Raw genomic sequence first — 26,279 nt, 5'->3', positions numbered from 1 at the left:
GCAGTCGGTTAAGCGTCCGACTTCAGCCAGGTCACGATCTCGCGGTCCGTGAGTTCGAGCCCCGCGTCGGGCTCTGGGCTGATGGCTCAGAGCCTGGAGCCTGTTTCCGATTCTGTGTCTCCCTCTCTCTCTGCCCCTCCCCCGTTCATGCTCTGTCTCTCTCTGTCCCAAAAATAAATAAACGATGAAAAAAAAAATAAAAAAAAAATAAAAGGTCTCTCATTTCCACAATATTTGAACGAAAAGGAAAGGATGTTATTAGAATGAAAATCTGACCAAGCTTCTCATATCAGCTTTATCTCTGAAAGTTATAAGACGAAATTATTAAAAATATCAAATAAGTTAAAACTGTACTTTGATAAAAAATGACTTCTGAAATAAAAGTAATTATTCGAATAACAGAATTTACATTAAGCTGGCAGGTACCTTATGAGCACAATGCTACCTTAAAAATAAGTACAAACCATAAATTTCAAACTATAAATATAACTTTACGCAAAGTTTATAAAAGCAAGTAATGGTTTAATTCACCAAACATGTACTTAGGCACTGTCCTACCATTGTTACAGGTCTCTAACAATACAATTATTTCAATTTTGCCTCAATACTTCCAAAATGAAAATTGGTCTTGTGCAGTCACACAGTATTAGCTAGAATTCTAAACTGAGTTAAAGACAATCGTCAGGATATAGGTAGTAGTTAAAATTATAGTAATTAAGAACACTCCTGGAGAATGGAACACTGAGGAAGGACATCAACAGTAAGAAATTACAAATGAAAACTAATTTTACTTTAATTAGTTTTAAAAAAGGAAAATCAGGTTATATGAAATTCTAGATGTGTATGGTATTACAAAAATCCCAAATTTTCAAGATTATCAAGAAAAACATCACTGAATATAATAGATACATCTACTCCCTATAGAATATTCTCAACATTGTAACCTGAATGGTCCTTTGAGAATATACAACAAATTATGCCAGTCCTTTGCTCAAGACTCCACAGTAGCTCACATTTCACTCAGTATAAAACACAAAATTCTTATAAGGCTCTACATGATCTAACCCAACCCATCATCCCTGACCTCTTCTTTCCCACTATTCAGCACTCCCATGCTTTTTTCTTTAGTGGCAGAGGCCTCCCTGTTATTCCCCAAATATGCCAATATCCTTCTCCCTTAACAGTAGTTATCCTGGTTCACAGATTCTCAAACTTTATTAACAGGTATTAGAATCAGCAAGAATGGGGGCGCCTGGGTGGCTCAGTCGGTTAAGTGTCCCACTTCAGCTCAGGTCATGATCTCATGGCTCGTGGGTTTGAGCCCCATATCGAGCCCTGTGCTGACAGCTCAGAGCCTGGACCTTGCTTTGGATTCTGTGTCTCCCTCTCTCTGCCCTTCCCTGATCATGCTCTGTCTCTATCTCTCAAACATAAACATTAAAAAAAAATTAAAAAAAAAAAAAGAATCAACAAGAATGCTTGCCAAATATAGATTGTTAGTCCCCACTTCCAGAATTTCCAATTCAGTAGATCTAAGATAAGGCATGATCATTTGCATTTCTATCAAGTGCCCAGGTAAGGCTGATCCAATGAACAAGATTAGAAAACCACTGCTCTATTTATTCTTTGCCTAGCTCTTCCCCAGATACCCATTTGGCTATTCCCTCACTGTCTTCAAAGGCTTCATTTAAACCTTTGTCCAAATTCAGGCCTCTCCTGATCACTCATTAACACTGCAACCTATTCCTGCTACCGCCCTCCTACTTACCCTGCTATACTTTTTCCATAACTGTTATTTACAAATCATATTTACTTTCCCCTTTCTAAAATGGAGGCCAATGAAGGCATAAATGACTGGCTACTTTGTTCACGGATATATTTCAACAAGTCTGGAATTCAAGTGCTTAATTTGAGTGAATGGAAGAATGAAATAAAAAAATGTAGGAAAATGAAAAATTAATTTTGCAATGACCTCAAGTAATCCAGCCCTGACTAGTTTCAGTATTCAGGTAAGGAGCAGAAAAAGCAGATTACATTGTATTAAGAGGGAATGAGAGGTATAGTGAAGAGAGTCAGCACAGGTTAGTGTTTCCAGAAGTCTGGCTGAAAAGACAGAAGTTATGGGAGAATACAGAGTGGGGAGAGAGTGATTAAGTTTGGGAAGGAAAAAAATGCAAATGTTTATAATAACCCCTTAAGAGAATGTGGTTAAAGATGAATCAAAATAAACAACAGACGTAGCGCAAGGTCCGAAAGATGGTAGAAAGTAGAGCCAGGAGTACAGGTTAAAACAAGTGACCATAAACAAAAAGAAAGTCTCCATTTCATCAGTGTGGAAACACTGAAGTGAAAATCAATATGGATATAAGTTTATAATCAGAAAGTGAAAAGTTGGAAGTTGAGTGAGAGAACCGGAAATAAGAGGCACACTCATAGACTGACAACATTATTTTTACTCAATAAAGTTGAGTAAAAGGCCTGAAAAAAATGATAAAGGTTTAGAAGAGTTGTTGAGAGAAATGGAAAAGAAGCTGATCACTAACAACTTAAAAGCTTGATGGCAGAGTCTTACTGAAGAGCTGGGAGGGCTGGATGGTGGCAGCTGCAGGATGCATATGAAGAAACACTAACCAAATAATTTATTGATTCATATAAATTTTAGCTCTTTTGGTTTTCCTCCAATCCCTCCCCTTCTACACTGCTATCAGTTACTTTTCTAAAAAGATACCTGATAATATCATTTTCCTGTTTAAAAATATTCAGTGGCATACGTGATGTTTAAGAAAATCTAAATTCCTTAGCCAAGACATTCAAGGCCCTCTGCAATCTGATCTCAATCTACCCTTTTACCCCTCCCAGAAATATACCATATATCCCAAACTGCGCCCGTACTAGATCAATCTCAATTATCCTTTAAAAATTCTCTGTGCTTTATCTGCTCATTTGGTTCCTTCTAACTTCCCAAGTCAAAAAAACTCATTTTTTTGAGGCACATATCAAACATTTCCATCACTATGAAAATTTTCCAAGCCCAGGGGTGGACATATCTGATCCATCCCCTGTATTACTGCAGGCTTTCATACATAACTTTTATTATACTCTCATGTATACTTTTATACATAACTCACTGTTTCATACATAACTCTTACTAATAGTTACTTGTGTCTTTTCTATCCCACTGAGTTACTCTTTTTGAAACTGACTGCCTGGAATCATGGTGCTAAACTGAGGAGGAAAAAACACATCCCTGAGTAAGTGTAACCAAAATCAGTCACCACTCAGGTTTATAACCCAATCTATACATGGGTGGCCTTGAAAACTTCGAATATAAAGTACTCCCAGAACAAAAGTCTACTCAGGTGCCTGACAGTGGCAAAAACAAGCTCTCCCTTAGAAATCCATCTTTGTCCCAGGTCTCAAAAAATTCCCACCGAAAAAACTGAAAGAAAAATGAACACCTGTAAAAAAAAAAAAAAAAAAAAAAAAAAGGAGGAGTGCCTGGGTGGCTTAGTCGGTTGGGTGTCTGACTTTGGCTCGGATCATGATCTCACGGTTTGTGAGTTCAGGCCCCGCATCGGGCTCTGTGCTGATGGCTCGGAGCCTGGAGCTTGCTTCAGATTCTGTGTCTCTCTCTCTGCTCCTCCCCCACTTGCTCTCTCTCTCTCAAAAATAAATAAACATTAAAAAAAAATTTTTTTAAAAAAGAAAAAAGAAAGAAAAGAAAAAGAAACTAATCACTAAACATTCAAGAAAAGAAGGCACCAAAATATGGGAACCAGAAATGAAACCCATAAAAACCTTAGATACTGGAAATTAGCAAAGGAAAAGAAAAAAACAAAACATCATGGTTTGTGAGTTCAAGTCCCACATTGGGCTCTGTGCTGACAGCTCAGAGCCTGGAGCCTGCCCCACTACGTTCTTTCTTTGCCTCAAAAATAAATAAACTTTAAAAAATTAAAAAAAAAAAGAAAGATAAATTTGAAGATTCTCTTCGTCTCCCTCTGCTCCTCTACCCTATCTGCTCACTCTTTCTAATAAAATTAAAAAATAAATTTTTTCTTTAAATTTAAAAAGGAGTGCCTGGGTGGCTCAGTTGGTTGAGCATCTGACTCTCGATTTCACATCAGGTCACGATCCCAGAGTCGCGGGATCGAGCCCTGTATCAGGCTCCTTGCTGAGCATGAAGCCTGCTTAAGTTTCTCGTCCTCTCTATCTCTTTCTCAGTCTCTCAGGGCGCCTGGGTGGCTCAGTTGGTTAAGGTCTGACTCTTGATTTCAGCTCAGGTCATGATCTGTTTGGGAGTTTTAGCCCATCAGGCTCTGTGCTGTCAGCCCAGAATCTGCTTGGGATTCTGTCTCCCTCTCTCTCTGCCCCTCCCCCACTTGCTCTCTATGTCTCTCAAAATAAATAAATGTTTTTTTAAATATATTTTAAAAATCTCTCTCTCTTTCTCTCCCCAACTCGCTCTCTCTCTCTAAAATAAAATAAATTTTAAAAATACTATTTAGAAAAAAGAAATAAATTTGAAAAACTAAGCAGAAAAATCTAAAAAGAATGACCAAAGTAATTTGAAAAACAAAATAAAAATGAAATACTAAAATAAAAACTATAACTGAAATTTAAAATTCAATAGGTGAGCTTCAGACAAATCAGGCACAGCTAAAGAGAGAATCCGTGAACTGAAAGATATATGAGAAGAAACTTCACAGAATGTAGCACAGATTTACAAAGAGATGAAAACTAGGAGTCAGTCAGTTGGGCATCCAACACTTGATTTCAGCTCAGGTCACAATCTCACAGTTCATGAGATTAAGCTCCATGTCAGAGCCTGCTTGGGATTCTCTTTCTGCCTCTCTGTCCATCCCCTGCTCATGCTCTCCCTCTCTATCAAAGTAAAAAACCTTACAAACAAAACAAAACAAAACAAAACAAAACAAAAACCAAAGAGACAGAAACTTAAAGGAAATTAGGAGAAATGGAAGATAAAGTGAGATGATTTGATATAACATACAGATATACAGAATTCCACAAAAGAAAGAGAATGGGAAAATATTTAAGCAATAATGACAATTTTTCAGAATCAATGAAAACAAAAAGCACAACAAATGCCAAGCTGGATAAATAAAAAGAAATCTGCAATCAACACATCATAGTTAAATTACAGAACATCAAAGACAAAAATGGGATTTTTAAAGCAAGCAGAGAAAAATAAACTACCTTCAAATTAGAAACTATTAAGACTGATAGTGAACTTTTCAATATCAATAATGGAAGCCAGAAAATATCTTCAATATTTTGAGAATGTAACTAGCCAATATAGAATTTCAAACCTAGACAACTATGTTTAAAAAAGGGCAAACAAAGGGGCGCCTGGGTGGCTTAGTTAAGTGTCTGACTTTTGATTTCGGCTCAGGTCATGATCTCATGGTTCATGAGTTTGAGCCTTGCATCAGGTCCTGCACTGACAGCATGGAGCTTGCTTGGGATTCTCTCTCTCCTTCTCTCTTCCCCTTCCTCTCTTGCTCTCTCTCAAAATAAATAAATAAACTTTTTAAAAGGTCAACCAGAAATAAGTTTTCCATCAAGCAGACACATTCTAAAGAAAATCCTAAAAAAATTATTTTAAGCATAAATGATTCTAGACATAGAAAAGTGAGCCAAGAAAACATTATATGAGCAAAGCTAGGCATGTACCGGCCTTTGTATACCAGGACAGGATAAAGGTCTTGATTAATTTCAAACATTGATAAGAATTCATGTTACAATTCCTAGAGGAACTAATGCAACAAGAAACTTAATATCTACCTTCCAAACTAGTAAAAGAAAAAAAAAAATGTTTGGAAAAAAAAGCCCAAAAAACAAAAGAGGCAAGAAAAAAAAAATCCAAATATCAGTAATCATGAAAAATGTGAATGGAATATATATTCTAGTTAAAGAACAAAGATTGTCAGACTAAATTACAAATGAAATCCAGTTCTATACTATGTACAAGTGACATTTGAGACATGAGGATATGGAAAGACTGAAAGAATGGAAAATGATATACAAGGCATATATACTTACCAAAAGAAAGATGGTGTGGACTGTTACCATAAGTCTTTTAGGCAGAAACATTGCTAGAGATAAAGAAGGCCACTACATAATAATGAGAATAATGAGTCAATTCCTTAGTCTCAGGGTAGTTAAAGCAAAAACTGAAAACCATAAATCCATCATCATAGTGGCTGACTTTAACCTCTCAGTAGTTAATCAAGCAGATCAAAAAATGAAGGAAGATGTGAACATAAAAAAACATATCTAACGATCCATTTATTCCTTTCAAACACACACAGAAGAGTTATGAAAATCAATCACATACAATAAAGCAAATCTCTATCTACAAATAAATGACAGTAAATTCTCATTCTATCTTTCTCTAATATCTCATTCTCTGACAATATGACTGACTTAGAAATCAATAACAAAAAATACAGCTGAAGAACCTCCATGCTTGGAAGTTAAGAAACATACTTCCAAATAGCCTAAAGATCAAAGAAAAACAAAACTCGCAAATATTTAGAATAAATGGCAAAAAATTACATATCACAAACAGCTGAAGTAGAAATTTCATAACTCAAAATGATCTTAATAGAAGAGAGGCTGAAAACCTGTAAGTTTAAAAAGCTATGGATTTCTTTCTAAGAAAATTTAAAAACAGGGGTGATACAACTTATAAACGCTGTAATAGAAAAATGAGATTCTTAATAATAATTTTTTATAGAGGCACCTGGGTGGCTCAGTCAGTTTAGCATCTGACTTTGGCTCAGGTCCTGATCTCACCGTTTGTGAGTTCAAGCCCTGCGTCGTGTTCTGTGCTAACAGTTCAGAGCCTGGACCTGCTTCAGATTCTGTGTCTCCCTCTCTCTCTGCCCCTTCCTGGCTTATGCTCTTTCTCTCTCTCAAAAATAAACAAACATTAAAAAAAATTTTTTAATATTAATAATTTTTTATAAATGTTACAACTTACAGGAAAAGGACACTTTACTAGAAAATTATGTTTTACCTAAACTGCCTTAACCAGAAATAGAAAGCATGAACAGTCAACAGTTTAAAACCTTCCCAGAAAAAATTCTACCCAGGCCCAGACACTTCTACCAACAAAGCCTACCAAATATCCCAGGAACAATTCTAATCTTAACTTATTCTTGAAAATAGGGGAAACCACTCCCCAGCTCATTTTGAGCATATCATAACCTTATACTAGAATTTGGCATGGGAAAAGAAGGGAAAAAATTAGCCTATAAACCCAGATGAAAAATTCTAACCCAAATATCCCTCAAGTGGGAAATGGATAAACAAACTGTAGCACAGCCATACAATGGCACATTTAGCAATAAGAATGCACTAGTGGTACATAAAATAACAAGGATGAATCTGAAATACACTATTAAATGAAAGAATCCAGAATCAAAAGGCAATATATTGAACGATTCCATTTATATGACATTCTGGAAAAGGCAAAACTATAAGGACAGAAAACCCATCAGTAGTTACCTGGTGGGCTGGGGGAAGAAGGAATTGATTGCAAAGGGACATGGGGGAATCTGTGAGAGGTGACAAAACTGTTCTAGATCTTAATTGTGGTAGCTGGCAATGGTTAGCCAACTGCCTGTATTTCTCAAAACTTAAAGAACTATACACTAAAAAGGCTAAATTTTACTGCATATAACTTATACCTTCATAAAAAAGAGAAAAAGAAAAAATTAGCAAATCCAACCCAGAAATGATAGATCACGAAATGGAATTATCCCAAGAATACAAAGGTGGTTTAACAGTACAAAAATATAATCCATTACACTAATAAATTAAAGGAGAAAAATACATGTTCTTCTCAATGAAGAAAAAAGATACGATAAACTTCAACATCCATTCATGCTGAAAATGTCAAATAATAGGGGGAAAAAACTTTTTACTCAATAAAGGATATCTCTAAAAAACCTAACATCATGTGAAAAGTAAATATCCAAAGCATTCCTTTAAGGTAGGGAACAAAGGTGTCCACATTATTGCTTATTTTAAAAAATATATTAGAAGTCTAGGGGCGCCTGGGTGGCGCAGTCGGTTAAGCGTCCGACTTCAGCCAGGTCACGATCTCGCGCTCCGTGAGTTTGAGCCCCGCGTCGGGCTCTGGGCTGATGGCTCAGAGCCTGGAGCCTGTTTCCAATTCTGTGTCTCCCTCTCTCTCTGCCCCTCCCCCGTTCATGCTCTGTCTCTCTCTGTCCCAAAAATAAATAAATGTTGAAAAAAAAAATTAAAAAAAATATATATATATATTAGAAGTCTTGACCAGCATGTAAGGCCAAAAAAGAAAGATCAGAATGAATCTAAACCTATCATTATTGAATAATGACTGTCTATCTAGAAAGTGCAAGAAGAATTCACAGATGAGGTATCAAAACAATTTCAATGAAACACAGTATCAAAATGACTAGTTACCCCATAAAGAAAGAATCTTAGTACTAATTGAAATTTTTTATTCCATTACCTTGACTAGGTTCAGTAGTGTCAGATTTCAGGGAAAGCTGTTTTGTTCCATCTTTAACTTTTTTCAACCGGTTCTTATCCCCTGGTAAAGTCAATTTTTGCCTGAGTGGTTTTAATTCAAATGCCTGAAAAGTTTTGACCTGCGTTTTCTCCTCAGGAGCTACTTCTTTACTTGGGTCCTTTGTAATACTGACATTATCAGTGCTTGTTTGGTCCTCAAAGTTCAATGTTTTAGGATCTTCCTGCACATTCTCTTCTTTGCTACTCAAAGCTAGTTTTTCATCCTTATTGATGCACTCTAGTTCCAACTGTATTTGCTTATACTTCAAAAGTAAGTCTTCAAAAGTTTCTTCCCCACAGTTTTCACTTTTAGATGAATAATTTTGTTTTCTTGATGGAGATCTTCCAAAACTTTTGGCTGAACAGCATATTAAGGAAACCAGTTTCCAAAATTTTTCCAGTAAATTTAACAAAAACACATTAAGTTATAAATTAATTACCTCCCTTTTTTATCTGTTTTTTAAAAAAGATGAATTGGTAGTTTCAAATTACTAAAGTCCATTCAACATATGTGCTAATGTCCACTTTCATTATGCGCCCATATTTCAAACTGAATAAGTAACCACATAAAATAATCCACTTAGAAAATCACTAAGGTCAGTTGTTACCCACAGTAACTACAGGTATTCCAACCACTTAGAGGTCTACAGCAGCCTTCCTTCTGAGGTTATCAGAAAAAGCCATAATATGCTGGATGTTAAAAATTCCTTTCTGAAAGAGGAGGAGAAACTGGTTTGTCACAGGTGTGGATAATTTACCCTTCATAAATCAGAAGGAAACATTTCTTCTTTTAGTTTCTTCTCAAGTCTCAAATTTTTAAAAAAGAGATAAAAAATGAACATTGACAGCTAATAGCTAAAACTAGTTTATAAATAGCATTTTCTTAAATACCTAGTACATAACAATCTTAGAGCTCCTCAAATATACTAATATCCAACATATGCACAACTAAGACAATGAAGGCAGTTATACTATAAAAAAAATAATAAAATCTTTCAATAGCATTCAAAATGTATTTTGTAAACTAATTTGTCCCTGAAGATAAGGATAACTACCAAATTTTTTCTTCTTCTCTAACAAGTGATACATAGAACATAACTTTTTCCTTGGAAATGGCTACAAAATTCCAATACTATTCTTATTCAAAATAATTAACATAGGTGAAAATTGCTATCCCTCACTTCTGCCTAGAAATTAACAAGATTTAAAGATAAGTACTTTATGTGATTTTAATACAATATGTCCTTTATAGATCATTTAAACTGGCTAGGATATAACATTACAGTTCCCTAAAGATGGTTCCTCTGTCTAACAATTTACAGGACAATCAGCCTCCAGATATTGTTCAATTTCCCTAATAATGAATAGAAGAATGGGAATCACCACCAAGTATTGTTTTTTCACCAATAATTTTAGAAACTAAACCAGCATTACCACTTACATCTCAACATCTTAACAGTTCTACAGCAAAACTGTTTTAGTAAATCTTTGGACCTCTGATCTAACCTCTGCAGAGCCAAGTTTCTTGAAAGAATACTAGTTTCTCATTATCTTACTCTTCAAACGAAATCTAGATTCTGCTGGCTGAGTTTGTTTATCCACCGTGTTTTCAAACTTTATTTCACCTGACCTCTCTGCAGCTTTGGACACTGCAAACCACTTCTCTCTTGGCTTCCCTAACCCCACTTTCCTCCTGTTTCCCTACCTTCTTTTTTCCTTTAAGTCTTCATGACTCCTTTCTAACTCCGCAATAATGGTGCTCTTCAGTAAGCTCTATTTAAGCCTCTTTCACTTTTTCTTTTGAGCATTCTAACGCACTTCCATACATTTACACAATACAAGGGAGAAGTCTTGCCTCATGATAGATATTTGGGGTTTTATCTCCCACAAGCCACCTCCCACTCTGTTGCACTAATCTTTCTAGAACACAAATCTGATCAGATCTCTCCCCTTGTTTAAATCTCATTAAGAACAGAGTCCAAAATCCTTACAATGGCATATAATGCCTCATGATTTGACCTGTACTTCCTTTCCAATCTTACAGTTTCCCCATTAATCACAATCATGCACAGCTTTGTATTTAGATTTTTCGGTTCTTCAAACTGACCCCAATTCAAAATTGAAATGTCACCTCCTAGGTGAAGCTAAAGCATTATTTGCCCCCCTAACCCACATTACTCTTTGTACATGAATTCACTAATTAGCTGCATTTACATCTCACTTTTCAGTAGAGCCATCTAAAGGCACAACCACAGTGATTAAAAAAAATAAAACTGAAGACCTTGGAAAGATTTGTAGAGGAAAAGGATTCAATACACTGACAAAAAAAATAAAAGAAAAATGAGGAAAAGTAATTCAGTTACAACTGTAAGTAATCTCCATCAAGGCTAAATGAAATCTATTTCTAATATATGACAACTAGGATGAAACCAACATTTAAAAGATTTAATTTTAAGCTAGTTAAAATGCAATTTCTACCTCAGATCTGGTTTAAAAAAAGAACTGCTATTCAACCTTTACAACTGCAGGTGAAAATGAAATGACTTTTACTGATGAGAGACACTGGCCTAATTATGTTAACTCTCATCAGATTAGAAAGTGTAAAACAGTAGTCATCCAAAGGAAACATGCTAAGACTGACTGAGCATCTGTCTATCACTAAGAAAAATTTTAAATGAATGAGAATGAAAATAAGTGCCACAATAGAATCTGGTTCATTCTACCTTTTTAAAGCTGCAATCAGCATACCTTAATCATTACAGAAAAAGAGTTAAAAAACAAAACAAAACAAAAAAAGCAAAAAACTTGTACTCATGTTACTTTACTTCCACATTAATTACACAAATGAACCACAGTATAACCCTTCTTCTTTTTTTTTTTTTTTTGTAAATTCTACCCCCAACATGGGGCTCAAACCTATGACGCCAACATCAAGAGTCACATGCTCTAATGACTGAGCCAGCCAGGTTTCCCATAACCCTTATTCTTTCTTAATGTAATATCTGCAAAATTAAAATGTCATTATTATAATTGCACAGTGAAATATAGGAATAAACCTAAGTAAAATCTTGGTATTAAGAAATTTGAATTAATAAATATTTGTATGACAAATTTTGTTTGCTCACATCATATAAAAGTAGTTGGAAACTATGTTTTCCTTCACAAATTCTTACAAAGACTATCAACCCTAGGGTGGATTAATGATACTTCATGAGGAAAACAATGAGGAGAGGATCAAAATAAGCATCCTTTTCTTAAGAGCAGCATCTGTGAAAAGAAAAACAGCAAGACAGCTCATTTCTGGTAAGTTACTACAGAAATCAGATTGGATATATTCTTGTGCTTTTTCACATCATATGCCTGTTTACTAATAAAAACATAAGCTTAGCAATGAATAAAGGTATATGTGACAGAGGCCAAATTGGTATTGAATGAATGGACAAAAAAAAGCAAAGGCAGGAGCTGGGCAAACCCCCTTCCTCACCACCTTCTCTAATACAATTAGATGAAGAAAAAACTCTGCTCCCACAGTACTTTTTACATACCTCAATACGAACTGCTTTACATTAAACTATAATTATTTACTCACGTTTGTCTCTCCAACACAAATTCCAAACTTCCTCTCTTGTATTCTTAAAAAATATACGTATATGTACTTAAACATCCTGTTTTTTAGATTCAGAATCAACAACAAATCTTTCATTAAAAAAATATCTTAGGCAGAGTTCTTTTCTTCTTCTTCTTCTTTTTTTCTTTTTTTTTTTGAAAGAACATCCTCTTTTTAAAAGTTAAATATCTACATGATTTTCTTTGAAATGAGCCTGGGATGCTCCTAACCCAACTTCTGGTGGCAAAATTAAGTTTTTTCTGGGCACTAGCATCAGAAGTTGCTACTTCTTACCTAAACTTACATTTCTTGTCCCCTTTATATCCTAAAATCTGGGGAAAACCATCTGGTCCTAAATATTCTATAAAAATAATGTTGCGTGTCTTCCAAACAAATGTCATTGCGCGTAAGTTCCAAATATAATTAATGTTATAAAATCATTACACTATAGAAATTACAACCAATAATAACTATACTTAGTAAACTATTTTAATGCAGTTATCATGAAATAAGACCTAGTTCTACAAACTCATAAACTAGCAAACCTTCAGATGACTAATTCTCCAGTATAAACCTTAAGGAAATTTAGGACTGTTAAAGATTATGGGCTTAGAGATGACAAAAACCAGGTATTTTGCTATTTCCCTTCTCAACCTCCCCATAATCTCCACCCTCCCATTTACTCCATGGCTTCCAATATATTAAAATTAAAATGCTGTTTGTCTTCCTCTAACCTACATTTGTCAGCACTGAGTTACAAAATGTCCAAAAAGTGAACATAGAGAAGGCGGTAAAGTTTTACTAAAAGTTTACGAATTTGAAACCTCCGAATTAACAGACTTGGTAAAGCTACGGGTCTTTTCCCTGTCCCCCACCTTAAAAGGCAGCAATGTGTAAGAATCAATCAAGAGTGGTAAAGCAGAATCACAAACAAAAACCGTAGAATTACGCAGAATGGAACTTTACAAGTTTCAATGCCAAAGTTCAATATGGTATAAGCAACACTATTCCCCAAACTGACTCTTTTTTTTCCCCTCTAACAATCTAAATCAACCTCACATACAAACAAATGTTAATGAAACCTAGGCTTCTGATGTACTATTACAAATGTGATTTTAGACTTTCTTGTATTTCACTAACTTGGTGCCAACCCATACACGTTTACATTAAAAAGCAATAATACACCCAGTAAACCAATCTTAAGAAACAAGACTCTATAGTGTGACACATGGGGATCACCAAAGAGAAACTTACTTTTAGTATATTGACACTGACAAATAAGCGGTTCTGATGGTTCAGAAAAGTTACTCATCTCATAGACCTAATAATGACGCTAAAGGGAACTTTGTTAAGTGACACACCCAGGGCGGACCGCCACGTTAAGGATACAACTCTTCCGAGGTGGAGAGGGCTCTCGCCAGCCCTGACTGCTGCTGAATCCGGATCCTGCTCCTCCTCCCAGAGGAGGTCTGCCCCCCGACTTGCCTCCTCGCTCACCCCCTCCTCGCCCCCGACTCCAGCGACTTCCACCCCGGTACGGCCTGCCTCGAAAGCGGAAACGGTCCAAGGCGATGTGGCTCCGTTCCCAAAAGGACGGTCGGGGGCTGCTTTCGGACAGCGAGCTCGAAGGCATCCGCACGGAGGGCGGGTGAGACCGGAACGGCTCTTTGGGTCGGTAGCTGCTGTGTCCCCTGAGGTGGCCCCGCTCCGACGCGTGCCGCGAGCGTGAGAAATTCCTCAACTGCTGCTGAGAAGAGGACGACGACGAGGAGGAGCCACCGCCTCCGCCAGATCCACCGCCCCGGGCCGGGTGAGGAGGCCTTCGCCGTGGATACGGTAACAGCCCGCCGCCACTGCTGCTGCTGCTGCTCCGGCTCCGTATCTGGCTGTTGTTATCGTCGTCGCTGATTTCCCCATCTTCTAGCTCGCCTTCTTCCTTGGGCGAGAGGCCACTGGAGGCCGGGGCCGGAATATCTGCGGTCGCCATCCCGGGAGCAGCGCCTTCCACACAACCTTAGCCCTCCGTCCGGGGATCCGCCCGACAATTGCCTTCCTCCTCGGTTCCCTTTTTTTCTAACGGACCCGGTCGGTGCGGCCTTACCCTACTCGGACACCTAGCGGGCTTTGCTCCCCAACTTCCCCGCACCCCAGCTCTTTCTCGCCGGACCGTCGCAATTCAGTTCCCTTCCCTAGCGCCCCCTTGCTCCTCCGCGCTCGGGGCTCTTCCGCCTCGCGAGAAAGGGGCTCTGGAAGTGGCTCGCCCGTGACGTCGCTTCCTGCGGCACGCAGGAAACAAGGCTTCCAGTTCACGCGATAATAAGCCGGACAACGCGATTCTCAGTGGGACTTGTAGTCTTTCCTCTCTCTCCCTTCGGGTTTGTCCTTGCAACCCATAGCTCACACCCACCGCGGGCTCGGGATTGGGATATCTGGGTGCGTGGCGGGGTGGGCGGGCCCGTTCTTAATCTTGGCCGCAAGAGTTTCATAGTGATGGGGGGAGGGCAAGAGACACCTTTCTAACTGCTCTGAGGTCGGCTGCCAAAGAGACGCAGTAGTCCCACTGCCTTTTGGGGGCCGGGAGGGGGTGGCTTTTGTCCGCCATGTTGGTGAAGGTAGACGAAGGAGATCGGAGGTCCAGGACTGTCTGCTCTGCTGGCTGAAGTCCGCCATATTAATAAAGAGACAGAAGGTTGACACCACCACCCCCCCAAATACACACAACCCGTCTTTCCCACCCGGTTCCCACGACTCCTGTCGGTGGGCCCTTCCCCTGCCTCGCTTGCCTAGCCTTTGCGCGAAGGAAGCGTAGCAGCCAGCGCCTCAGAACAGGCTTAAGACAGCGCCGAATGAGGGGGAAAGGGAAATGCCGACCAATTGCGCCGCGGCGGGCTGTGCCACTACCTACAACAAGCACATTAACATCAGCTTCCACAGGTAACCTGGGCAGGGAGTGGGGGTGCCGGAAACGGGAGCTCCTAGATTGGGTGTCGCTTGTGTGGAAGGAACAAGAGGATTCTACTAATTCTGAAGACTTCACTACCTAGCTGGTAGCAGGGGAGCATCATTTCTATCCGCCCTTTGTGTATGTTTCTCAAATATGCCCAATTTTTCTGTCACTTCAGGGAAGGTTTACTCACTTTGTACAAGAAATCCAAGTTCTGTGTGGTGGCTACCCCTTAGAGAGAAAGTGAGAGGATAATATCTTAATTTTCTATTCTTTCATGTATTAGACTGGGCCTTGACATGAATGATGCCTTAAAAGGAAGCGAAACCTTCCTGTTCAAGTCCGCAGTCACCTTAAAAGCCTGCTGTGTGCTTTCATCAAAGTTAGGAAATTGTCACGAGCTGAATTGGCATGGGAAGCATTTCGATTTCGGTCACATAACAGTTAACTGCGGAGGAGTTGAGTCATCATTGATAGCTAAAGAATTAAGTGATGTTAATGAAAGTGCAAAAGATAAGCTTTCTATTCTTAACGGAACAGTAATAAAAAGAACTTACGTTTTGCTTTTCCTCCGATTGCTGGAAGAGCGATCAAAATTATTTAGTTCTGTCACATCAGAATTCTTGAAAACGTTTTGGACACTGCATGAGATATAATAGGTACTCTGTAAATGTTTACCTTTGTAATATGCAAGTGCCTGCCATGTGCCTGAAGAAGCATTAAAAGAAAGTTAAGTGCAAATAGTTCTGATTTTATATATCTCACAACTTAATACGATCTTAGAATGTGGAAAACTATATCCTTGACCCTTTCCCTACCTAATTATGACTAAATGCCCCTCTTATTAAAAACTGCTGCTTTAAAAAAGTCCTTGTGATGTTTCTGATTTTCAGCTATTTGATGGAAACGTAGCATTTCATTCATTCATTCATTCATTCATTCATCAAATGTGTACAGAGTTCTCATTTGCCTGACATAGTGCTAGGGATCTAGAAAATTCTTACACCTTGAATTTAGCCTGTAGTGAGAAAGACATAATTATGGGTCAGTGCCACAGTAGAGATACTCGGGGATACCTAACTAAGCCTTAGTAAGTCAAAGAACACTTCTCAGAGGATGTGAAATTTCAGATAGTACCAAAAGATGTCAGAGATTTAGTCCTGTGTGCTACGTCACAGATTTCTCATTTACCCAGTAAGTGTTTGAGAAGACGTGAAGGTTTTTAAAAGAAAGACATGATTAGATTTGCATATTAAAAAGTCATCTGGCTGCAGTGTGGAGAATTATTGGACACTTAAAGTGCTGGTCAAGCATCATCAAGAGATGAATTTGATGAGAAAGGAGCTTATTACACAATGTTAATTTACCTACTATTTCTTTCACAGAGAAATTCTGCTATAATGTCAACTGAGCTAAGCAATATACTTCATTGCTGGCACAACCAGCAGTAAATTAGAAGAGGTGAGAGTTATAGAGAAAAAAACAGAAACTTGCAGTAAGTAGCCTAGTAAGTACCACCAGTAGCCTAGACTAGAGTGGTACTGACAGAGATGGAAAGAAGTGGACAGATTTAAGAAATATTCGAGTTAGGGGCGCCTGGGTGGCTCACTCGGTTAAGCGTCTGACTTCGACTCAGGTCATTATCTCACAGTTTGTGGGTTTGTGCCCTGTATCGGGCTCTGTGCTGACAGCTCAGAGCCTGGAGCCTGTTTCAGATTCTGTGTCCCCCTCTCTCTGCCCCACCCCTGCTTATGCTCTGTCTCTCAAAAACGAATAAACATTAAAAAAATAACATTAAAAAAAATTTTTTTTAATTTTTTAGTAGAAACTACCGTGTTTGGTAATTTGATGTGGAAGATGAGGGAAAGAGGAGTCAAGCAAGGCACCGATAATATTGAATGTTTAAGAGATACACAGTGATACAGTAACATGCATACTTGACCATTTTTCTTCCTATGAAATTAGCATTTTCATGTGTAACCTCAGAAATTTAGATCTTAATATTATAATAAATTACATTCCTATTTCACAAATACAATGTCTGACTAACTTCTAGGATGTTGGTAGACATCTTTATCCCCATGTACAACTTATGTTGCCTCAACTTACTGTCTCCATTTTTATCTCTTAGCCCACTGCAGTCTTAAGTCTCCCCAATAATCTTCTGAACTTCTCTTGCTGAGTTGTCATTTTTGTGTTTCTTTTTTATGGCATGTGATCATTTCTTCCATGAAATACTCTCTACTTTTGAATTATTTGACACTAATTTTGTGATTTTTGTCTTTGATCTGTTTTCTCTGCCAGCCCCTTTCTCTGCACCCTGACCTAGGTCTTACCACTATTCTCAAAATGATTTCAACTGTTCTGTGGTCTCAGTTAACACTTAATCCACGATGCCTCCCAAATCAATATCTCCAGTCCAATCTTTCTAATGAGTTCCAGACCCCATAGGACAAGTGTCTCAGTATTTGCCTGGTCTTTCTTTAGTTCCTTGGGTTCAACATATCAAAACTGTACTAATGAGCTTGCTCTTCCCCCAAACCTACACCACTTCTCTTAACCCCTTTCTCAGTAAGTGAAAACACTATCCACCCAGAAGGTGGTAGGTCATCCTCCCTTGACTTCTCACCATTCCCTCTTGATTGGATTATTACAACAGCCTTTTAACTGGTTCACTGCTTCTATTCATACACTCCTAACCTCTCTCTATAATCGTGGCTGTGTTGCTAAAGGTTTAACAACAGGACCTTCAGGGAAAGAGGATAGCCCTGATTGATAGTATTTGCCCAATTTCCATGATATAAATACTCCTACCATGACTAGTTTCAAGTTACCAATATGATATGACTGATCATAGAGTTGGGAATAAATGTGCAGTACCACACTGTTCTATAGCAATTATACCACACAGATATAACAGACATAAATAACTTCAAGAATATAGATACAGTAATTAAGAAATGATGGGTTTCAGTATTTATTACCTTTGTTCTTAATTTAATTGCAAATATACCTAATTTTTAATGACTGTGTTCAACAGCTAGTTAAGACATGTTAATAATCAGCTCTCTAAAGTAGGCCTTTAAAAAATAAAAATAAAAAAATAATAAATTAGGCCTTTAAAAGGCTTACCAGTGCCATTTTGGATAGAGTTCAAAATTACTCTTTAACCCAGAAAGCCCTCCAACATCATTTCATGTCATAACACTCTTCGCTGTCCCCAAGCTAAAATTCTTCACCATTCCCACCCTAAATTCCCTGGCTAATTCCTAACTCAAAGTGTCCTGACTAGATTAGCTTTTAACCTTTTATGACACATGACACCTGTAATTATTTTTGTATTCATAAATAGCCCCTATTTAGTATTTAATGTATACAATGCACTGGGCTAAGCACTTATCATATTATATAATTTATTCCCTAGAAATGTACTAAGTACCATTATTACTCCAATTATAGATGATAAAACTGAGACCTAAAAAGGTTAAATAACTTGCCTAAAGTCACCCAGCTATTACATTGAAGGCACCAGGATTGGCACCTTGATTTGACTCCAGAGACTATACTCTCAGCCACTCTTATTGCATCAAGTCATTTGATTATGTACCCTCCCCATTACTATATACATAAAAACTAACCCCATTAGTTTGCTCATTCATTGGTTCATTGAGAAAGTTCATTGAGTGCTTGCTTAACAGGATAAAGTAGTGAAAAACAGCTCCTAACCAGGAGAAACTTATGATCTAGGAGTGGAAATAGAAAAGTAAACAATTAGAATACAGTGATATTTTGTATGATACAGGAACACCTTATTCATTCCATGAACAATTTCCTTAGGAAGATGGGATTCCTAAATTGAATCTTAAGGAAGGAAAATTGACTCATTAAGGTTCAATTATGCTTTGGTTTCTTAATTAGGGAGCTAGTTTTAAAAAGAGCAAAGGGTATCTGGCTGGCTCAGTTGGTAGAGCATGCGACACTTGATCTCAGGGTCTTGAGTTCAAGCCCCACATTGAGTGTGGAGCCTATTTAAAAAAAAAAAAAAAAAAGCTTTCTACAAAGAGCTAAAGAAATTAAAAGGTTGAAAAATAATTTTGAAAGATAGCCTTCATATATCTGAAGAGTCTTAAAGCAATGATAATACAATGACAGTACTTAATTTGTTCTGTATCTTTATTGAGGCCCAAGCAAGAAATGTGCTTGTAAACTAAAGCTTGACTTTTAGCTTAGGCCCCAGGAAACATTTCCAAACCACTTAATATTGGAACACAGTAGATAAATTCTCCATCAGAGGTTTCTAATGAAATAGAAAAAACTTACATACATGAAAGCGAACTGTAGAGTGACATACAAATGTTATCTTCAGATTAGGGTATTTTTGGGTGGGGGGATAGGAGATGGAAGGGTACTTACAGTAAATCGGGGTTTTCTTCTGTGCCCCTTAGTGCTGGCAATTTGAGCAAACCTAAATATCTAATCTAGCTAAAGCTATTGTTACCTAATCAAGCTTCACTTGGGAGCTTCTAACATGTGATTTTTTTTTTTAATGTTTTTATTTATTTTTGAGACCGAGAGAGACAGAGCATGAGCGGGGAAGGGGCAGAGAGAGAGGGAGACACAGAATCTGAAGCAGGCTCCAGGCTATGAGCTGTCAGCACAGAGCCCGACACGGGGCTCAAACTCACAGACTGTGAAATCGTGACCTGAGCTGAAGTCGGACGCTTAACTGACTGAGCCACCCAGGCGCCCCTAACATGTGATCTTTTAACATGATTTTTTTTTTAATTTTTTTTCAACGTTTTTATTTATTTTTGGGACAGAGAGAGACAGAGCATGAACGGGGGAGGGGCAGAGAGAGAGGGAGACACAGAATCAGAAACAGGCTCCAGGCTCTGAGCCATCAGCCCAGAACCTGACGCGGGGCTTGAACTCACGGACCGCGAGATCGTGACCTGGCTGAAGTCGGACGCTTAACGACTGCGCCACCCAGGCGCCCCTTAACATGATTTTAATGGTTCTTTTTAAACACTAGTCAGTTCATTATTAATACTTAAAGGATTAATCAAACTAAAGAAGAGCTCAATTCAAACTTATGTGAATGTTGATTCTTATGTTTTCAAGTCAGTCAGTACAATGGCCACTAGAATTTTGGGGCAGTCCCCTACAATTTTCTCTTCCTACCAGGTATACACTGGTACATATCAGTATATTTTATATTTAAAATAAATATGAAAGGGAAAACATTCCTGCTGGGCTTGACAGCAGCATTTTACTTTTTGGAATAATTATGCTTTCTACTACAGAGCTTAAGAGTTCTTTTTTTTTTTTTTTTTTTTTTAATATGTGTAGTTAGGGGCACCTGGGTAGCTTAGTCAGTTAAGCGTCCAACTCCTGATTTCAGCTCAGGTCATGATCTCACAGTTTTGTGAGTTTGAGCCCTGCATAGGGCTCTGCACTGACAGCACAGAGCCTACTTGGGATTCTCTTTCTCCCTCTGCCCCTCCCCCCAAATTAATAAATAAGCTTAAAAATATATGTGTGTAGTTTAACTACATGGAAGTAATATAGTAAATTTTAACTTATGTATTCTGTTTCATAACAATTAAGCAAATATTTATTGGGCCCCTAGTGTTTGCAAGGCTCTGTGCTAAGTGTCAAAGATAAATAGATGATATAATGATCCCTGTCCTCAAGAAACTTATAACCTACTTTTAGTTCACTGGAAATTTATTAAAATGGAAAAATTCCTAAACAATGTGTTAAGTGTCACAATGAACAAACACAGAGGAAGGAATACCAGAATCTGTCTAGGCTTTCCTTGATAAAATTTAATCTGCAGATATTTTGTCTTGACCGTGTGCATCAGCAGCACATCACAGCATTGTGAATTACTCCTGCTTAAAATGGTTCTATATAACCTCGATCTAAATCAATATAGTCTTGTATTTTTACTGCCCATGTTAAGGACTGTGGGGGGGTGGGGAGGAAGAAAGTTCTCTTAAAAATCCTGAAAAATCAAAATAAAACCACTCAAGTCAGTTTTTGAGTAATTTTTTTGCCAACTTATAAAAATTAGCATGAATTGGTTTCTGTTTCAGTGTCTGGATATTAAAATGTTTTATGTAAATGGAAGACACTTTAAATCAGCACCTTTTAAAATTTCTTTTAACCATTTAGGTGCAACCAGAAGTGTAATAGTTGGAATTTGAGTTGCCCTTTTTTTTTTTTTTTAAAGGTTTCCTTTGGATCCTAAAAGAAGAAAAGAATGGGTTCGCCTACTTAGGCGCAAAAATTTTGTGCCAGGAAAACACACTTTTCTTTGTTCAAAGCACTTTGAAGCCTCCTGTTTTGACTTAACAGGACAAACTCGACGACTTAAAATGGATGCTGTTCCAACCATTTTTGATTTTTGTAACCATTTAAAGTCTATGGTAGGTAACATTACTTTTCTTTTACCCATTTTTACCATTTTTAGTACCCATTCTTTTTTGCTTATAAAGTGGGACCATTCAGAATACATGGAAATTCATATATAATGATCTGCCTCAGGAAAGTTGCAAAACTTCCTCTTTTGCAGTAAAGGTGCAGGCTAGAGACCAGGTCTCCCTAACTCCAATATTTTTTCCCCATTCCAAACTGTTTTTACTATATTGGGATTTTACATTATTTCCAGTTATTATCAATAATTGAACCAATGATAAAACTGAGAAATCATGAGTAATGAAACCTCCAGCATCATTCTGCTCTGATTTTAAGGTAACATTTAAAATGTGTGCAAAGAACTTTAAGAATAGCACACCCAAAGAATACAAGAGTTACACTAAAGAATATAAGTTCAGAGGAAAGCATAACAAAGATTCATAGAGCTCAGGCATTTAAGCTGGCTTGAGCTTGGAGTTTGGAACTTAAGAGAGGGTTCTTGACCTTGCACAGAACAATTACGATAACATGATGAGAACAAAAGCCAATGGGTTGAGGGTAAGTAGAAAATAATCAAATGTTAGCAAGTGATATGTAAAAGGAAAGAGAATTAAGGCACATGATGAATGTATTAGAACAACGTTTTATAGAGCTAGGCAAAATCTGACCAGAGAGGAAAATTTATTTGTCCACAAATGAATCCCTATATGTTTTGATGTTTGTTCAGTCAATAAAAAACACAAAGTTATGAGGTTATGACATACCCTCGGAACTGGAAGTGGTTTAGTATTGTGAGTATAAATCAAGACGGTGAATGGCAGGAGTGAGATCCTAAATAGTAAGTTTGCCTTGTTTTTTCTTTATGTAATTAGGCAAAGAGGAATTTAGCCAGTTACAGAAACATCAAATCTGTTAGAAAAATTATTCTGGTGGCAGAATATGAATTAAGATCAGAATAAGGCAGGCATCAATAAAGAAGTTTCTAATATCCTCAAGCCAGATGTGATGTATGGGCCTGATGTGGACAGTAGCATTAAGAGTGATGGAGAGGGAAAGATTCATGATAGAGATATTTAGGAGGTAGAAATAATGGGACTTGATGAACAATCAAATGAAAGACATAAAGGGAAAAAAGGTCCTCAGGGTCCTTGGGTTTGGGTAAAAAGTTCCTAGCCAGATTTTAAATCCTTGAATGGAAGATGTAACTGAACAATTAATAAGTAAATCTATTCAGGAGCTTGATACTTGGAAATAATTTAAAATATTACCAAATTGAAAGAATAGGATGTACCTAAAAAAGAGTTTAAATCACTATCACAGATAAAACAAATGTTTAAATACATTACATTGGCCTTAGTGAGAAAATTGCAAAAGACTTTTAGAGTTTCCATAGAATCATACTCAATAACTTGAAATAACTTGGAAGTCCATTGTCTATTTTCTAATAATATTCACATCTGTCTGAAGAGAAAACACAAAAAGAAATAAGTAAATGGGGTTAATTCAACAAGTTGAGAAACTTGAATCCATGATTATACGAGATGGGCTGTTGATGTTGCCTATCAAACTTTTAAAATCAGTTTTTAAAAGAGAGGTTTAATTACGTGTATACAAAACAGGATAAAATTCACTTATTTGTGATATTCCATCGTTTATGTTCAACCCTTTGATTTTATTTGGCTTAGAAACTCAAGTCAAGGAATCTTTTGAAGAAAAACAACACTTGTACTCCAACAGGACCATCTAATTTAAAATCAAACATTAGTAGTCAGCAAGTACTACTTGAACACAGTTATGCTTTTAGGAATCCTATGGAGGCCAAAAAGAGGATAATAAAACTGGAAAAAGAAATAGCAAGCTTAAGAAAGAAAATGAAAACTTGCTTACAAAAAGAACGCAGAGCAACACGGAGATGGATCAAAGCCACGTGCTTGGTGAAGAATCTGGAAGCAAATAACATATTACCTAAGGGTACATCAGAACACATTTTACCAACTGCCTTAAGCAGTCTTCCTTTGGAAGATTTCAAGATTCTTGAACAAGAGCAACAAGATAAAACATTATCAATTCTCTAAAACAGGCTAAGAATACCTTCATTTAAGATTAGCCTGCATAAAACTTGATGCCCATCCTTCATTCTCTTCAAAGGTAAAGATATTTAAGGAAATTATGCCAAAATTGGGTATTTAATAAAGTTTTACTTGAACTAACATTATTACTGTATAATTCCTGAAGATTTGATTACAAAAAAAATGGAAGCTTTTTATGAAAATTTTATTTGAAAAAGAATGAAAGTGCCTTACATGAGAATTATGTACTTAAAAATTTTGCTAGGGAATTGTATGTTTGCAAGATGTTTTGTGTTTTTGTCTTTTAAGGCTACTTTTAAAGAACTATCTATGACAATGTGTTTAATTTATATTAGAAAAACAGGGTTTTTTTTCCTGTAACAATGTTAGGATATTACATTCTAAATAGGATGCTAAGTGGGAGTTAACCAACATTAAATATGACTTTAAAACTGCTGGGTTTTGGGGCGCCTGGGTGGCGCAGTCGGTTAAGCGTCCGACTTCAGCCAGGTCACGATCTCGCGGTCCGTGAGTTCGAGCCCCGCGTCGGGCTCTGGGCTGATGGCTCAGAGCCTGGAGCCTGTTTCCGATTCTGTGTCTCCCTCTCTCTCTGCCCCTCCCCTGTTCATGCTCTGTCTCTCTCTGTCCCAAAAATAAATAAACGTTGAAAAAAAATTAAAAAAAAAAACTGCTGGGTTTTGTATTAATTATTATTGGCACTGTGATCTGGAAATTTTATAGGAAAAAAAGATATACAAGGCAAGTTCTTTTATTTAAACTTTCTGTATCTGCTTACCAATAAAAGTGTGCTAATCATGGCCTCCCTCATAAAAATATTAGCTTTTAAAATAGATTGTAAAATATTTCGAAAATAATATTTTTAATATGAAGTACTCTGGAGTCATCCAAGCAAGGTTAAGACCTCAAGTACCTCAGACTAGTAAAAACTGGTAGCTGATTATGTGTTGTGAAATAATGCAGATGTTGTGATCTAGCTTTTACCTTAGTTAAACAAAAAGATAAATCTATACTATTTTTCTCATAATAAAAATATTACATTTTGATTCCAAAATGTATGCATTAGACAACATGATACAAAGTTCCATATTAGCAATATGTTCTCTACCCCCATGTATGTTGGTACCGAAACTCTTAAGCTTTTTTTTCTCCATAATCCCACAATAGGATTTAATAACAGAAGTACTTACTATATACCTTCACAACTTATAACTTAAAATGGAATCAATTTATCTTATATATCAGCTTGCTTTTATCTCCTTTTTTAGTGAGTCAAATAGAGCAACTGTACTGCATAAGGGAAGTGAAATGTATTTTCTGTAAAAATACTGTGTCCAGGGGCACCTAGGTGGCTCTGTGGGTTAAATGACCTACTCTTGATTTTGTCTCAGGTCATGGTCTCATGGTTCATGAGTCCAAGCCCCACATCGGAGCCTGCTTGGAATTCTGTCTGTCTCTTCCTCGTGTGCATGGTCTCTCTCTAAAATAAATAAACTTTTTAAAAAAATATATGTGTCTGATAAAGCTATGCAAATGCTATTTTACAAAACAATCTGAGAACTATTCTTATAGTTGCCTCTTGACTAATTAAAAGAGTTCACATTATTTCACCAGATAAATTGTAATTTTAATAAGAACGCTTTCCTTCAAACAACTTTGGGCAAATCACATTGTTTATTAATGTGTAATCAAGTTATTCAATCCTAGTTCAAGCTTCTGACACTACCATATGAAAGTAGCATATACCTAACCATAATTGCTATACCTTTTTCCTTTAAAGTAATGGCTATTTTGTAAAAAAAAAAAAAATTGGGGGAAATTTTTTTGTTGTTTTTGTTGTGATGGTTTTTTTTTTTTTTATTGGTGACATTTGCTTGGATCCTAGCAATAGTCTTTTTTACAGTATTAGCAACCTGTCTTTTAATAGGGAATGCCTTCCAAGCAACTGGATTTCACAAAGGCAAAAGTAAGAAAAGGCTGTTTTAGTTATATCAGGCATTTAAATATTTATGAAAATCTTTTTGTGAATATTGGAAGCCTTGTTAGTCATTTTATCTTAAATACTGGATGTAGCTCCTTGGAATTGTCATTACATGTTTGTTTTTTTAATATGGTTCCAAATATCTCTTTGCTTACTGACCATAACCTTATGCCTCAAAATAAGTTGAGCAAATAATCATTTAAACATAACTGTGTTGGGGCGCCTGGGTGGCGCAGTCGGTTAAGCGTCCGACTTCAGCCAGGTCACGATCTTGCCGTCCATGAGTTCGAGCCCCGCGTCGGGCTCTGGGCTGATGGCTCAGAGCCTGGAGCCTGTTTCCGATTCTGTGTCTCCCTCTCTCTCTGCCCCTCCCCCGTTCATGCTCTGTCTCTCTCTGTCCCAAAAATAAATAAACATTGAAAAAAAAATTAAAAAAAAAAAAAAAAACATAACTGTGTTGGGGTGCCTGGGTGGCTCAGTCAGTTAAGTGTCCAACTTCGGCTTAGGTCATGATCTCACGGCTTATGGGTTTGAGCCCTGCGTCGGGCTCTGCACTGATAGCTCAAAGTGTGGAGCCTGTTTTGGATTCTGTGTGTCTCTCTCTCTGCCCCTCCCCGGCTCATGCTCTGTCTCTCTCTTAAAATAAATAAACATAAT

General features: G+C 37.2%; 2 protein-coding genes across 3 annotated transcripts in view; one reads left to right on the top strand and one right to left on the bottom strand.

Annotated features, from left to right (window-relative positions):
- The window catches only part of ZFC3H1 (zinc finger C3H1-type containing), a 54,328-nt gene extending 39,923 nt beyond the window's left edge, over nt 1-14,405 (bottom strand). Inside the window, exons 1-2 of one of the 2 annotated variants that reach the window (XM_086712811.1) lie at nt 13,580-14,405; nt 8,525-8,941 (exon numbers count right to left, since the gene is read on the bottom strand). In XM_086712811.1, the coding sequence (XP_086568937.1) occupies nt 8,525-8,941; nt 13,580-14,177 (1,015 nt within the window). In that variant the 5' untranslated portion in view covers nt 14,178-14,405. The remainder of the gene's footprint in view (nt 1-8,524; nt 8,942-13,579) is intronic. The other variant, XM_025926664.2, reaches the window with a different exon arrangement.
- Nucleotides 14,406-14,518: 113 nt separating this feature from the next.
- THAP2 (THAP domain containing 2) lies at nt 14,519-25,831 on the top strand. The gene is given in 4 exon segments (XM_025926853.2): nt 14,519-15,124; nt 21,370-21,565; nt 23,240-23,618; nt 23,621-25,831. Coding segments are annotated over 4 exon segments (681 nt in total). The 5' UTR covers nt 14,519-15,053; the 3' UTR covers nt 23,656-25,831.
- Nucleotides 25,832-26,279: the final 448 nt, after the last annotated feature.

The sequence above is a fragment of the Puma concolor genome, chromosome B4 (assembly GCF_028749965.1).
Source record: "Puma concolor isolate L17-30 chromosome B4, mPumCon1.1.hap2, whole genome shotgun sequence".
Classification (NCBI taxonomy): Eukaryota; Metazoa; Chordata; class Mammalia; order Carnivora; family Felidae; genus Puma; species Puma concolor.
Note: the sequence above shows the minus strand (reverse complement) of the source record. Positions and strands in the feature narration are given on the sequence as shown.